This window comes from Ambystoma mexicanum, chromosome 3p (assembly GCF_040938575.1).
Source record: "Ambystoma mexicanum isolate Mex_15411 chromosome 3p, UKY_AmexF1_1, whole genome shotgun sequence".
NCBI lineage: Eukaryota > Metazoa > Chordata > Amphibia > Caudata > Ambystomatidae > Ambystoma > Ambystoma mexicanum.
The window spans coordinates 201,023,448-201,039,474 of NC_090925.1; the positions used below are offsets into that span (position 1 = coordinate 201,023,448).

Below are 16,027 nucleotides of genomic sequence, written 5' to 3' on the forward strand. Positions count from 1 at the left end.
GATCCCCCAGCCAGGGAGCATGAGGGACGCATTCTCCTTCCCTTGGGAGGCCTGTTTCTGTACGCGGGCCCTCTGTTACCGCCGCTGCTACTACGATTCATTAGTCAACTCAGACGGTACCGGTGCAGGATGATATTCGTCACGCCGGCGCATGGCCGAGGCAAATATGGTACCCAAACCATCTCAGCATGTCCGTGTCCTCTCCAGTCAAGCTGCAGTGGTCACGGATCTTCTAGCCAGGGACAGAGGTGCGATCTTGCACCACGGCTCAGGATCACTGAACCTGAAGGCCAGGCTCCTGCAACATTAGAGTTTGTTGGGTATGAGTTGCCTGCGGACTGCAGGGAGGTCCTCGCTAAGGCTAGGGCATCATCGACTCTGAAGTGTTATGGACACAAATGGAAGCGTTTCGTGACTTGGTGCCGGGCGCAGAAGATTAACCCTCCGAGGGTTATGGCCCCCCCAAGTCCTTCCGTACTTGTCATTGGCTCAAGGTGCATCTGGTTGCACCGTCTGGTGAAGGAGTTCATCAAAGAACTGTTCCGTTCGTCCCACCGGTGATGGCTCCTGCCCCGGCGTGGGAACTCAACCTGGTACTGTCTAGGCTCATGGAGGCCGCATTCAAGCCGATGCATCAAGCTCTGCTTAAATACCTGTCTTGGAAGACGGCTTTCCTTGTGGCCATCACCTCTGCCAGGAGGGTAGGTGAGATCCAGGCCCTATCCTGCAAGCAGCCTTATTTGACTTTCCACGAGACAAGGGTACTGCTGCGGATGCACCCCTCCTTTATGCCCAAGGTTCCGTTGCAATTTCATCTCAACGAGCCCTTGGTGTTAGCTGCGTTTTTTCCGACACCTTAGTCGCCGAATGAAAGGACTTTGCCCTCGCTGGATGTGGCTCAAGCGCTGAAGTTTTATATGGTTTGCACGAACAGTTTCCGGAATACTTTTTGTGAAGTTTAGTCCTGTGAACCATGGTAAGTCCTTGTCCGAGGCTTCCATCTCCAGGTGCCTCTCCGGCTGCATCACTCATTGTCACTGGTTGGCAAACCGATCAGTGCCTGGCTGTCCGAGAGCCCATCGAACAGAGCGAGTGCTGCAACGACGGTGTTCCTGTCTGGTGTGCCCCTGCTGGACATCTGCAGGGCTGTTATGTGGAGGTCTACGCACACCTTCACAAAATTCTACTGCATGGACAGGGATTCCAGGGAGGAGTCCATAGTTGGCCAGGCAGTGCTACGCAACCTGTTCGCTTGAAGGTGAGCCTGGTGAGGAGGTTCGATTAATTGCTTCCGTTGAGCCACCTCCCGTGCTTGTGTATGTATGTACTGCTATGTATTCTTTATTCATGAGCAGTTGAATCCATACCAGACCCCATGCTGGAGAAGGAACAAGTTACTTACCTATAACTACTGTTCTCCAGCATGGGTCTGGCATGGATTCACATCCCCTCTGCGGCTCCTCTTGGTCGTACTGCCACTTTATGTGCTACCAAATCTGAAGATGGCTGCCAGAGGAGGGGCTTAGGGAGAGGGCATTCATTGGCTGGGGGCAGTATGGCCCAGAGCTCATTGATTAGTTTATAGGAGAAAGACCGTTTATAAACCCGGTCTGACGGGGAATATTCATGAGCATGTCAATCCATGCCAGACCCGTGCTGGAGAACAACAGTTACAGGTAGGTAACTTGTTCCTTCCCTATAGGGCAGTCCACCACTGCCATTATCTATGATCACAAATGCTGTTCCTTTTACAGGAAATCAAATTTTGGGAAACCAGAATGGGAGGGAAAAGCTTTACTACCAGAGACACTTCTCATACCTAATTTGCTCTTAAAGCTGTTACAGATCACTCGTATTTAGAAGCAGCTAACAACTTTCCTATTCTCACCTTTGATCTTTTTTGATGCTTCATCCACCCCGTTTGTTTGTGTTAGCTCAATATTAGTGCCAATTAGCAACAAGGCAGCTGCTCCACTATATAATACATTACAACATAGTTGTGGGTAGATCTTTCTGACACACTGAATGTGTGAGACTGATAAAACTCCTTCTAGCAGCCACTTCAACCGTAAGAGGTAAATGACACTCTAGGGCACCTCAGTCTCATCCTGGATACAGACTCATTCAAGAAAAAGGTTTACGTCCTTCTGGAAAAAGCAGAAAAAGAACAGTGCCTCGCTCCATAGACTCAACCACATTGGCACTCACACAAGCTCCCTCTAGAGCATCCTTTTGACCACAGCAAACTAAATTCCAAGGTATTCTGAATGGGCAGCCCTCTAAGCCAAACTTTGCAACTTAATTTTCACTGGCCACAGTGTGTCCTTGGGAGGGACACCAATCCGTAGACGTTCAGGGCATGTCGAGGGACATCCGATTTGAATCCCAAATTGGTTAATTGATGTGGACTAAATATTCATGGGCCCTAGCCAATGGTACATTGGAGGACTTTCGTCAGCACTGTGGGAATGTCCATTTTTTTTTTTTTTTTTTTTTTTTTTTTTTTTTACAATGGCTTAAAGGTATTCATTTTTAGGTCGTTCCATAAAGTTTGGAAGGTATTGATTGCATTTTAGTTCAAGATACACTGGTAGGAGAAGCCTTCATTTCTCTCCACCCAGAACTTCCTGTTGCCTGCGATAATTTACTTTCAAAAATCATTCTAATTTATAATTGCACTGTAACCTTTGCCAAAACCATTCTGACTATCCTTTACAGCTCTACACATCTTCCTCCCTCCTGCTTTTCCACTGTGCTGCTGTTACTGCCTATTTGCTCTGCTATGACATATGTCCTGTTTCCAACAGAGGAACTGTCGCAGCTCTGAGAACCCCAACGAAGTCTTCCGTTTTCTGGTAGAGGAGCGAATAAAGTGCCTGGCATCCGAGAAGGTGAAGTACACGCAGCGTGTTGACTACATCATGCAGCTTCCAGTGCCCATGGATGCTGCCACCAACAAAGGTCTGTAGCTGGCAGAGTCTTGACAGAGTGTGAGTGGATGGTTGATAGTATCTTGGCTGCTCCTGGCTTGACGGTGGTTACCCAAGTAGAAGGAGCTTGGGTACAATAATATGGAGGGTGCAAGGGGAAAGACTTGGAGGTTGAGCAAATGTAACATTAAGCCCACTCAGGAGTTAGTTATGAAATTATGAAATGTAATTGCTGAAATTGGAGAGCTAGGGCATGATTTTCTCACAAATTGATAGCGGTTCCATGTGAAAATCTCACCAGGAAAAACTCGTCAGGTAGCCTACTTGTTTTTCCTGACCCCTAAAATTCTTTCCCCAAATATTCTAGGAGGGGTAAAATTATATATCATTACCTCCAATCCTAGAATATTTGGGGGCAATTTGATTTTCTGGAGGGTGAATTTTTAGGGAACTTTCACCACCTGGTGGCCATTTCTCTGGCAACATTATCGTTGATAACCTGGTTCTCTTGTCCTTTCCACTAGGTCTGTTCAAACCTAAGCCTGAGACTCTGCTCCAGCAAGAATTATTTGGGCACTGGCTGACAATCCTACCTTGTTACAAGCGCTCTTTACATATAATTTTAGGATGGCTTGAGATAGGAAAGATTATTCTGTTGGCAGCTTTCCCATCTATTTTAGTTTGAGCCCAGCATATATACTGTTTTGTGACCCTGTTATGAATTTTGGGAGTGAGGTCTTTATAACCTTGCTCCCATGCTTACTCATTTAATTTTGGGGGCACCTGGTGATTCGTTAAGGCCATCAGTGAAGGGGGCCCTATCTCATTTTTACTTAGATGGTATATCACTACTACCTTTGTTATGGATAGTAGTGCAAGGGAACCAAGATTCGACTTTCTTTTACTGTATGGGCATGTTCCCATATTCATATTAGGTCTGGGGTAATTCTGCGCCTGCTATGCCAGTGTGAGATAGTTTTTTTATCACTTTATGTTGACTGTCGCTCATCCAGTTAATGGCTTACCCTACCGTTAGTGATGCAAAAGTGGATAATTTGTCCTGAATATAGCGCCTCGTCAAAAAATGATTGCAGCTTGTAGTATCTCAAAACGGTGCTTTAATTGCATATGTGCCCCTCAGTGACATGTGTTTCGACCCTTGAACAGGTCTTTTTCAAACCTGAGCACTCGAAATTGATTAATTTTGCACTCATTATGTACAATAACAAACATAATGTTATGATGAATACAAGATAAATAGACAAATGGCCATTCCCATTATTCACATAACAAAGATAGAATGTCAAAATAAAGGTGAAAACAAATAACAAGAAACAGGGATGGAAAAGGGGAAATAGAAGGGAAAAGACAAAAAGAGAAATACTCATGAGTTACTGCTTATAATGCATACAGAAAATATTCGACACAATAAAGATTTTCCATAATAACTTACTAGAAAGTCTTAATTCTATTAAAGACTCGGAGGCGAGCATTATGCTTCTCTTTCTTTTATTCGACAATAAAGAAAAGAGTTCAGCAGCAAGATATTTGTGCACCAAAAGTGAAAGTGCCATGAGTAATGTGCAGAAAACAGGTGTACCAAATATATATAATAAACATAGCAATATAACAGTAATATAACAGTAATATCTTAACATAAAAGGTAAGAGTCTCTGAAGAAAACTACATTTCCCAGGGAGCTTGGCTCCAGTTCATTTTGAGACCATCAACACGTGACCTAGTCCACCAATAGTAGTTCAGATCCCCTGCATAAACAGTCCCAAACAGATGACACTTCCTCTTTCTGGGCTGCGAACTTGGCTGTCCATAGTAGGAGATAAGTGGAGCTAACTTGAAGAAGAAGAACGTATGTCGGGCCGTGATCAGGCGGACTTGTCTGCAGGCGCTGTCAAGAAAAAGGAAAAATGTTAGTCTCTTGTATATGACAACCCTAGATCCCTTATCAGGGTGGGAGAAAATCTTGGAGTTATTCCGATAGGGTACATGTAAATTTCCGAACATTAATCTTTTCATTACATCTTTAATTAACATCAGGTAACATGCTGTTATATTCTCGCCGGGAGGGATAATGCTCGCCTCCGAGTCTTTAATAGAATTAAGACTTTCTAGTAAGTTATTATGGAAAATCTTTATTCTATGTCAAGACCGGAGGCTCCCATTATGCTTGTTTAAAGCTTACTTACCACAATAGATGCCGGCTGATCTACTGGCTTTAGGTAGAATTGTTTGAAAACTGATTCACTAGCCCCGTCTGCCATCCTCATGATATCTTCTAGGCGAACTCTTGCCTGAAAGGCTTTGGAGGCCATGGCTCCTCTAACTGAGTGGGCTCCGAAATGCTTGGTGTCTATCCCTGCTTGAGTTAGCGTCCACCGGACCCAACGTGCTAATGTCGGTGCTGATACTGCTTTGTGCGGTTTACGCAGAGCGATCAGTCGCTGCCCGTTAGGGGAGGTTCTGAGTGGAGCCGTCTTTTCCTCGTAGACTTTCAAGCATTTAACCAAGCAGAGCTTCGGTTGATCTCTAAAGGCGGGATAGGAAATCACCCTGGAATTGCACTTTGTTCTTCTATGACTATGGACTACAATGCCATCAGGAGAAAAGGTTCTGCCTGCTAGATCTAGAGCTCTGATGTCTGAGACTCTCCTGCAGGAGACCAAGCAGAGTAGAGTAGTGAGTTTGCCAGATAGGGCTGTACGCGATAGTTCTTCGTTACTAGGCCATACCAGAAAAAGGTTCAGTACTTTATTAACGTCCCAAAGCTTGTCATAGCGAGCTGGAGGTGGGACGGTAAGCCTTACACCCTTGAGCAACCTGCAGACGAGGTGGTGTTCTCCTGCTGGTACTCCTTTTGATAAGGTCATGACCTGCGGAAATTGCTAAACGGTAGGCGTTCACAGACCTGTAGGTGAGCCCTTTTTCCGCTAGGGTGCTAGAAAATTCAAAATCTCTTCTATAGGTGCTGAAATTGGATGTAATCCTTTCTCACGACACCAGGAGCTCCAGATGCTCCAACAGTTGGAATATCTCTTCCGGGTAACAGGAGCCCAGCTCTCTTCGATAAGGTTGATCGCTTTGTGAGACATGCCAGGGACTCTCCATCTTGACCTGAAATCCTCCAGGCTGCTAAGGTCAGAGATCTGTTGAGTAGGAGAGGATGACGTTGACCTGATGGATCTAATAGGAGATCCGGAAACTGGGGTAGAAGGATTGGAGAATCCGTAGAAAGTTCCAGAAGAACTGGATACCAAGTCTGAGATGTCCAGACCGGCGCTATAAGGATCAGATTTGCATGCTCCTGACTGGCCTTCGCCAGGGTCCTCGCTATCATAGTGAAAGGAGGAAAGGCATACAGTATTCCCTGGGACCATGACTGTAGGAATGCGTCTGTTGCAGCTGCTGCTGGGTCCGGCCTCCAGCTGTAGAAAGCTGGAAGTTGGGAGTTGAGTCTGGAAGCAAAGAGGTCTATGGACATCGGACCCCAGATCTCCTGAAGGCGGAGGAAAATCTCTTTGTTGATTCTCCAATCGCTGTAATCTGTTGAGTGGCGTGAGTACCAGTCCGCTACTGCATTTGAGAGGCCGGGAAGGTACTCCACTGTAACTGAAATCTGGTGATCCAGACAGAAATGCCAGAAGTCTTTGGCTAATTCTGCTAGGGGTCTCGACTTGGTGCCACCCAGATGGTTGATTTATCTTACCGCTGAGATGTTGTCCATCTTTAGTAAAATACAGCAACTCGCTTTGTCTTTGGCAAAAGAGTGCACTGCGAAGGAACCTGCAAGAAGCTCTAGACAATTGATATGAAGGTCCAGCTCCTGTGAGGACCAAGTCCCTCCCGTGGCTATGGGACCGCATATCGCTCCCCAACCGGAGCGACTGGCATCCGACTCGATAATAATATCTGGAGCAGAGCCGAAGATGGCTCTGCCGTTCTAGGCTTCCATTTGAGAGAACCACCAGTTGAGCTCTGTCTTCGCTTGAGGAGACAGTGTCAGGAGTTGAGAATAAGAAAGGTTTCTCCTTAAGTGTTGGCCTTTTAGTCTTTGCAGCTCTCGATGGTGAAGAGGGCCGGGAAATATTGCTTGGATGGAAGATGAAAGTAGCCCTATCACTCTTGCTAGTTCTCGAAGGGAGAACATGTTCTTCTGCAAGAGTCTGCGTATTTCTCTTTTGGTAGAGTGAATCTTGGCTGATGGGAGTCGAAGCTGCGAATTCTGTGTATCCACTATGAATCCTAGAAATTCCATATTTTTGGATGGAAGTAGAACTGACTTCTCCCAGTTTATAAGAAAACCTATACTGTGTAGCAAGTTTATTGCCAGTTTGGTTTGTTTCTGAACTAACTCCTGTGATTGGGCCATGAAAATAATGTCGTCTAGATAAATTATGAGACGGACACTTTGCTCTCTTAATCGTGCTACTACAGGTCTTAAGAGTTTGGTGAATACTCAAGGCACTGAAGAGAGTCAGAATGGGAGACTTGTGAATTCCCAATCTCGGTTTCTCCAGGAGAATCTGAGGTAACTGATGTGTGTTTGATGAATCGGTACTGCGAGGTAAGCGTCTTTTAAGTCTAGTCGCATAAGCCAGTCGTTCGGTCTGAGAAGATCTCTGAGCATGTGTATACCTTCCATTTTGAAATGGCAGTAAAGGATGAACTCGTTGAGCTCTCTGAGGTTTATGACTGGGCGCACTTTTTGCTTCCTGCATACCAGGAAAATGGGACTGAAGAAGCCTCTCTGACTTGAGCACGGGCGAATTGCTTGCTCCTGACGGGCCTTCGCCAGGGTCCTCGCTATCATAGTGAAAGGAGGAAAGGCATACAGTATTCCCTGGGACCATGACTGTAAGAATGCGTCTGTTGCAGCTGCTGCTGGGTCCGGCCTCCAGCTGTAGAAAGCTGGAAGTTGGGAGTTGAGTCTGGAAGCAAAGAGGTCTATGGACATCGGACCCCAGATCTCCTGAAGGCGGAGGAAAATCTCTTTGTTGATTCTCCAATCGCTGTAATCTGTTGAGTGGCGTGAGTACCAGTCCGCTACTGCATTTGAGAGGCCGGGAAGGTACTCCACTGTAACTGAAATCTGGTGATCCAGACAGAAATGCCAGAAGTCTTTGGCTAATTCTGCTAGGGGTCTCGACTTGGTGCCACCCAGATGGTTGATTTATCTTACCGCTGAGATGTTGTCCATCTTTAGTAAAATACAGCAACTCGCTTTGTCTTTGGCAAAAGAGTGCACTGCGAAGGAACCTGCAAGAAGCTCTAGACAATTGATATGAAGGTCCAGCTCCTGTGAGGACCAAGTCCCTCCCGTGGCTATGGGACCGCATATCGCTCCCCAACCGGAGCGACTGGCATCCGACTCGATAATAATATCTGGAGCAGAGCCGAAGATGGCTCTGCCGTTCTAGGCTTCCATTTGAGAGAACCACCAGTTGAGCTCTGTCTTCACTTGAGGAGACAGTGTCAGGAGTTGAGAATAAGAAAGGTTTCTCCTTAAGTGTTGGCCTTTTAGTCTTTGCAGCTCTCGATGGTGAAGAGGGCCGGGAAATATTGCTTGGATGGAAGATGAAAGTAGCCCTATCACTCTTGCTAGTTCTCGAAGGGAGAACATGTTCTTCTGCAAGAGTCTGCGTATTTCTCTTTTGGTAGAGTGAATCTTGGCTGATGGGAGTCGAAGCTGCGAATTCTGTGTATCCACTATGAATCCTAGAAATTCCATATTTTTGGATGGAAGTAGAACTGACTTCTCCCAGTTTATAAGAAAACCTATACTGTGTAGCAAGTTTATTGCCAGTTTGGTTTGTTTCTGAACTAACTCCTGTGATTGGGCCATGAAAATAATGTCGTCTAGATAAATTATGAGACGGACACTTTGCTCTCTTAATCGTGCTACTACAGGTCTTAAGAGTTTGGTGAATACTCAAGGCACTGAAGAGAGTCAGAATGGGAGACTTGTGAATTCCCAATCTCGGTTTCTCCAGGAGAATCTGAGGTAACTGATGTGTGTTTGATGAATCGGTACTGCGAGGTAAGCGTCTTTTAAGTCTAGTCGCATAAGCCAGTCGTTCGGTCTGAGAAGATCTCTGAGCATGTGTATACCTTCCATTTTGAAATGGCAGTAAAGGATGAACTCGTTGAGCTCTCTGAGGTTTATGACTGGGCGCACTTTTTGCTTCCTGCATACCAGGAAAATGGGACTGAAGAAGCCTCTCTGACTTGAGCACGGGCGAATTGCTTGCTTCTGATGGAGACTGAGTATTTCGCTGTCTAAGGCGGTTTGGTCTGATAGAGACATTACTATGGGAGTGGGGCGACATGTCTGAACGGGCTGTGTAAAAAACTCTAGGTGTAGACCCCAAGCTGTGTCCCTGACCCAGGCATCTCCTGATAAGGTATCCCAAGCATTTGCAAACATCCTTAACCTCCCTCCCTCCTATAGGTGTTAGTGGCGCTGGCGCAGTTATCCGTACACTAACCTATAGGTTATTGCTGGGCAGGGTATCTGGCCGCTCTCCTCCAGGGACGCCCTCTTCCACGACCTCTCGAGGGGAAGAAAGTGTCAGGGCGTTCTTGCCAGGAATTATGCTGGCCTCGAGATTGTTGAGGTCTCTTGTCGAAGAAGTAACGGCCGGAAGAGCGACCTCTTCCTCGTCCGGCCCTGGAGAAAACCTTGGCTGCAAATGCTCTTTTTATTGAAGCTTGTGCTTTGTCCAACACCGTGAATGTCCCGACGAATTTTGTCATCTCCGTCATGAAGGGGTCTCCGAAAAGCTGGCCTTGCGCCGTTGGGCCGGATTCTGTGTCTGCCAGTTAGGTTAATTTGGCATCTATCTTGTATAGGATGCCTTTCCGTCGCTCTGTTGAGATGGCGCAACTGGCGTTGCCCATGAGGCAAATAGTCCTCTGGACCCAACCGGACAGTATCACTGGGTCGATGGGGTCCGATGAGGAGATGGCTGCATTCGCAAGATCGGAGATTTTTGCTAGTGGACCTGCTATGTCCAATACTTTGTCCTGGCAGGCTTTCCAGGCGCGATCAATACCCTTCCTGGGGTCTTTAATGTTTTTACCCAAAAAGGTAATCATTTTAGAATCGAGCTCTGGAGTCAGAGCTACTTTATCTGCAATGTCTGGTCGAGGACATTCAGCACGTTGTCTGGCGCAAACTTCTTTATCAAGCGGCTTGCGCAGCCTAAGGTGGATGTAACTAGATGTCTTGGAAGATGGTTCCCAGTCGGTGGACCTGGGGTGTATTAAGTCTTCCGGGGTAAATGTATCTTCAGTAGAAGGTTTGGTCCCGGTTGTGTCATTAGGGATGGGGTCTGCCGCAATCCCTGACGCAGAGGGTCTTGAATCCTCGAAATGAAATTCCTCATATGAAGAGGAGTGAGAAAGATCAGCGCCGTAGACGTTTTTGTTATGATCTTCTTCCGAGCACTGTCCATGTCCCTCCGGACTTGAGGGTCTAGTTCCCCTGGTTTCCTCCTCGTGGTAAGAGGGTAGCTGGGAAGGGGTTACCTTCCTGTTCATGAAGGCTTGTTTCAGCCTTGAGAAGGCGTCTGTTATGGCAGCTGTGGCATTAAATGGCTGGCTCGGGGGGGTCGTAGAGCTTTTACTCTTGCAAGCCGGTATACATCCCCCTTCAGTAAGGTGCTTCCTTTTCTGTGTTCTCTTCCTCCCAGGAGGGGGAGGTCCCCCTGAAATGCTCCTCCATAGTCTCTAGACGATTTTGTATGGGAATGAGCATATCCGTTACAGCTTTCTTAACACTGGTCTCCACGGAGGATCCCAGAACCTTCTGTAAATTATTAGCCATTGCCACTTCATCTATGTAACAGTGATCTCCCTCAGCTTCAGACCAAGCCTGATCTGATTGAGGCGAGTACTGTTCTGCCATTAGAAAATAAATGCACCTTACTCACTTTTTTTTTTTTTTTTCTTTTCTGGGCTTCCGAACGCCTTCTCTCACTGCCCAGTAATGTTATTTCAGTTCAGCTTTGTAATTGTTCTTAAATGTTGAATAGAACATTTCTTTGATATATGCGCAGTGAAAAATCAGCGAGAAGAAACGGTCGCTCTTGTCTGAGGAAAGATTCTGGCGCTCGAGCTGCAAGAACCGTTATAATATCACGGGCATGCACGCTCGAGCGCCGGAATGTAGAGGAAAGGACCTGGAGCGCAGGAGCTCCCCTGGCGGCCTGCATGCGGTGCAGCGTGGTCCGACTAGGCCGCCCCGGTCCCCAGTACCTCAGAGCGCAACGAAGTTGCGGCGAAGCCGGCGCGAGCCGTCGGAGAATCCGCTCGACGAGCGGAATGAATAACTGATCAGTTGTGACCGTGTGAAGCGGTCTCTGAGGTCAGAGGACTGACGTCGGAGCCCAACATAAAAGTACAAATTATTATTATTTATTTTATTTTTTTAAAATTAATATTGAAAGTAAAATTCGTATAAGTCTATAACTATGCAGTAAACATATATTATGACATTTTGTAACGTTATCTTTTAAATTATAAAATCATGACGTAAGCAGTGCTAAACATGAAGTACTTATCTCTTGCTGTGAGCAGCAAAGAAAGAGGAAGTGTCATCTGTTTAGGACTGTTTATGCAGGGGATCTGAACTACTATTGGTGGACTAGGTCACTTGTTGATGGCCTCAAAATGAACTGAAGCCAAGCTCCCTGGGAAATGTCGTTTTCTTCAGAGACTCTTACCTTTTATGTTAAGATATTACTGTTATATTGCTATGTTTATTATAATATACAAATATTTTGCTGCTGAGCTCTTTTCTTTATTGTCGAATAAAAGAAAGAGAAGCATAATGGGATCCTCCCGTCTTGACATAGAATTGTGAACTAGTGCTCATATTGACCTCTTGCCCCATTCGTGATGTCTGTGCTATGTGTTTTTTTCCAAATGGCATAGTGGGTCATGGGTTAAGTTGACTGTGGTTGGAAACCATGTGTTTTCCATAAGAAAATCCATCATTAACCCCAACGCAATTAACTCAGAATTTTATGGGTTTTATAAAACGCTATATTCCAACTTCAATAACTGTTCGCCTATTGAACTGGAATCCTACCTCGACACAATACCATTGCCAAAGCTCTTAGATGAAGCCCGGCTATCAATTAACTTTCCCCTCAACACTGAAGAAATCACTTAATCCATCAAATCTCTCCCCTTGGGTAAGGCCCTTGGGCCCAACGGGCTAGGGATCGAATTATATAAATAGCTGAATTCTGTCCTCACCCCTAACCTGCTTCATACTTGGGAAGAGTCACTACATACCGCGTCTCTCCCCCCTTGATGTCAGAGGCGCTGATGACTGTATTGTTGAAACCCAATAGACCCCCTTCGGAAATGTGATCGTTCAGGCCCCTGTCACTGATCAACTCGACACAAAAATCCTCGCTAAATTGTTGGCCGCCAGACCCCTTCTGCATATGTCGGACTTGATCCATCCAGATCAGTTGGGGTTCATCCCTGGACGGACTGCATTTAAGTTGCAGAGACTCTTTGGTATCGTTTCGCAACTCAATCTGGAGACGCAGGCTGTGGCTGCCTCCTTGGACGCCGAAAAAAAGCCTTCGACTCGGTCTCTTGGCAATTTCTGTTCTCTGTTCTTCGTCGCATGGGGCTTAGTGAATTTTTCATTCAGTGTGTTTGTCTACTATATTCCTCCCCGAAGGCTAGGATCAGAACTGGAGCCTTGGTATCCCCTATGTTTTTACTCTAGCGTAGCACTCGGCAGGGATGCCCACTGTCTCCTTTACTTTTTGCCCTCACCATAGAGCCCCTTGCATGTATTATGCACCTCAAACATATACACCGAGGACTACGCATGACCTTGCCCCAATTATGGAATTCGTCAACGGATTCGCTGTATTTTCTGGATATCACATTAACGATCCAAATCAGAGTTGTTCCCCTTGAATGATGTTACCACCCCTCTGCCAGATCTCCGGGGCTTTAGATGGGCCCAGGATAGGCTGAAATACCTGAGAATAGTAATCATGTGGCATCACCAGAACCTGCTGCTTGAGAACCACAGAAAATATATGCACACACTTATAAACTGAATCTTTGGCTAGGCTCCCAGTCTCACTATATGGCAGACTTATCTCTCCTAAAGATGATTATTGTCCCTAATTTATTGTACTACTTTGTCAATATCCCTGTCTGGCCAGGCTGTGTATTATTCGATAATCTCAGATCACTGGTAATTGGTTTTGTATGGGGCGCCGGCGCCCCACACATGAAATGGGAGGCCATGGCCAAACCATATGACCAGGGAGGACTCCAGGCTCCCGACTTGGAGTTATATTATGAGGTTGCTCAGGCACACTTCGTTAGTCACTGGTACACCCCACATTCTCTACCTCTACACGCAGGCCTCCAAAGATACAGCGCCTCACCGTCAGACCTGTGCTCGATAGTACTTTCGAACCGCCACCCTGACACTTGTACGTTTGACCCGGTTCTTACGACCGTCCATGCATGGGCCAGACTCTTTAAGAGGCTGCAGGTCTCTGAACCTTATGCAGGCTCTATCCCGCTATGGTGCTTCCCGGGGCTCCCCCCAACATACGACAAAGCCATCTGTGAGGGATGGGATCAATCTGGCAAAATGACGCTACACAATCTCTTTCCCGAAGGTTCTTTCGTTACTCTGTCAGCCTTCTCAGAAAAATTAGGCGCTGGCCCGATCAAGACATTACAGTACTAGAGAGTGAGGGCTGCTAACAGGGCAAAATGGTCATCGTTCCCTAAGGAACCAGACTTTTGTGAACCTCTCTAACCGATCGCGGCAGTCGGCTCTTCCAGAGGGCTGCTTTCTAAGTTATATAAGAAATGTCAGGACGCTCACTTGACACCCAGTAAAGCTATGATATACTGGGAAGAGAAACTGGGCAATCCACTCGATGATGCACGATGGACTCTGTGGTGCCGCCTCACTAAGGAAGTTTCCCTGAACGCTAGACACAGGCTCATTCAATTTAAAATTCTTAATAGACTGTACACGTACCCAGTTGAAAAAAATCGGACTTCGGATCAGAATCAACTATGGCATCTACCCCCGGTATGTGGCCATTTTAAATGTGGTCAATGTTCCGTCTGTCATTTAACGAGTAACATCAAACAAATAGATTTATTTTATTTATTTTATTTGTATATTTGTTACACGCCCAAACCCTCAGGTGTCACGGCGAGGTTATAAGATAGCTTAGGAATTAGTCACAATCAAACATTACAGACAGTGCAATACATGACATAGTTTATAACATATTCACAAGAAAATATACAGTGGCCTAAGTATTCACAACAGTGTCTGATGGAGGGGTCCTATCTAAGTGTGCTAATATTGGTTGAATAGCCAGGTTTTTAGCTGTTTCTTAAAGAGCTTGAAGGAGGATGCTTTTTTGATGGTGATGGGTAGGGTGTTCCAGTGTTTGGGGGCTAAAGTGGTGAAGCTGCTGCCCCCTGCTCTAGTGGTTTTGAATCGAGGGGGGTCCAGGAGGAGTTTGTCGTTGGATCTCAGTAATCTTGTGTTAGTTTTAGGATGCAGAGTGTTATTGAGGTAGGTAGGTCCTTTTTTAGTAATGCATTTGTGGGTGATGCATAGTGTTTTGAAAATGATGCGGGCTTTGATGGGGAGCCAGTGGGCATCTTTCCTGGTCTTGGAAATATGGTCTGATTTTTTTATGCCTAGTGCTGCCCTCAGGACTTTGTTTTGCAGAAGTTGCATTTTGGCTAGGTTGGTGTTGGAGGTGCCCAGCAGCAAGACATTGCAGTAGTCCAATTTCGATAGGACCAGTGCTCTGGCCAGGGTGAGGCAGTTTGCTGGGGTCAGGAATTGTCGGCTGAGTGCGATTAATTTGGAAGTGTAGGCCGTGGAGGAGGAAAGTGCATTGATCTGTTTGGTCATGGAAAGGCTAGCATCGAGGTACACGCCCAGTGTTTTTACTTGTTTTGACACTGGGATATTGGTGCCGTCGATGTTGATAGTTGAATATTCTGGCTGAAGGGTTGCTAATTTGGCTGGAGCTCCTACGATGAGGACTTCCGTCTTCTCATCGTTAAGACATAGACTGTTCAAAGCCATCCAGTTTTGTATGATGACGTAAATTTTATTGATAGCTAACGTGTCCTGGTCATAGTTGCCTGTAAGAGGTATAAGGATCTGGGTGTCATCGGCAAAATTAGTGTAAATGACACCCATATCGTCGAGTGCTGAGAACAGGAGCTTGGTATATGCGTTATACAGCGTGGGAGAAAGGCAAGAGCCTTGGGGCACTCCTATGGGGACTGGGATGGGGTTGGCTGCTTCTTTGCCTATGGACACTCTGGAGGTGCGGTCAGTTAAGAACGATTTCACCCAAGCAGTGGCTGCCCCAGAGAAATTGAATTCATGGGCAAGTGAGTTACAGAGCTTGTCGTGGTCCACCAGGTCGAACGCTGCTGAGAGGTCCAGCAATAGGAGAATGCAAAGTTTCCCTGAGTCTCTAATGGCATCCATCTGGATTTTGAGGTCCAAGAGTGCTGTTTCAGTGCTGTGGTTGGGCCTGAAGCCTGATTGTCTGGAGCCGAGGAGCTGGTTAGATTCTAAATGGGTTTGAATTTGGTTGTAGGCTAGTTTGTCGATGATTTTGAGTAAGAATGGGACCGTGGTTATGGGGCGATAGTTAGTTGGAATGGTGGGGTCTAGATTTGGTTTTTTTAGAATTGGTGTAACCCAGGCTTCTTTGATGCAAGTCGGCACTGTATTGGAGTTGAATGAGGCATTGACAAATTTGGTGATGAGGGGGGTCAGGGTGGGAGCACAGGCTTTGACTAGTTTGGCTGGGACAGTATCTCCTTTGCAGTTGGATGCTTTTAGTTTGGAGATAGTATCGAGTATGAGCTTGTGGGTGACTGGCGTGAATTGGAATGGGGGGTTGGAGTTGTCACTGGAAAGGGCGCAGGGGTTGGGGAGGGGGTTTTTTTTTGTAGCTAGGAGTAATTTTTTGGAATTGATTTTGTTTTGTAAAGTAGTGATTTTGGAGGCAAGAGCATCTTGGATGGTGGTACAC

General features: G+C 46.2%; 1 protein-coding gene across 2 annotated transcripts in view; it reads left to right on the forward strand.

Moving 5' to 3' along the window:
- Positions 1-16,027, forward strand: part of USP5 (ubiquitin specific peptidase 5) — a 1,083,475-nt gene that overhangs the window by 851,514 nt on the left and 215,934 nt on the right. For both annotated transcript variants that reach the window (XM_069650637.1, XM_069650636.1), the window contains exon 12: positions 2,808-2,961. In XM_069650637.1, the coding sequence (XP_069506738.1) occupies positions 2,808-2,961 (154 nt within the window). The remainder of the gene's footprint in view (positions 1-2,807; positions 2,962-16,027) is intronic.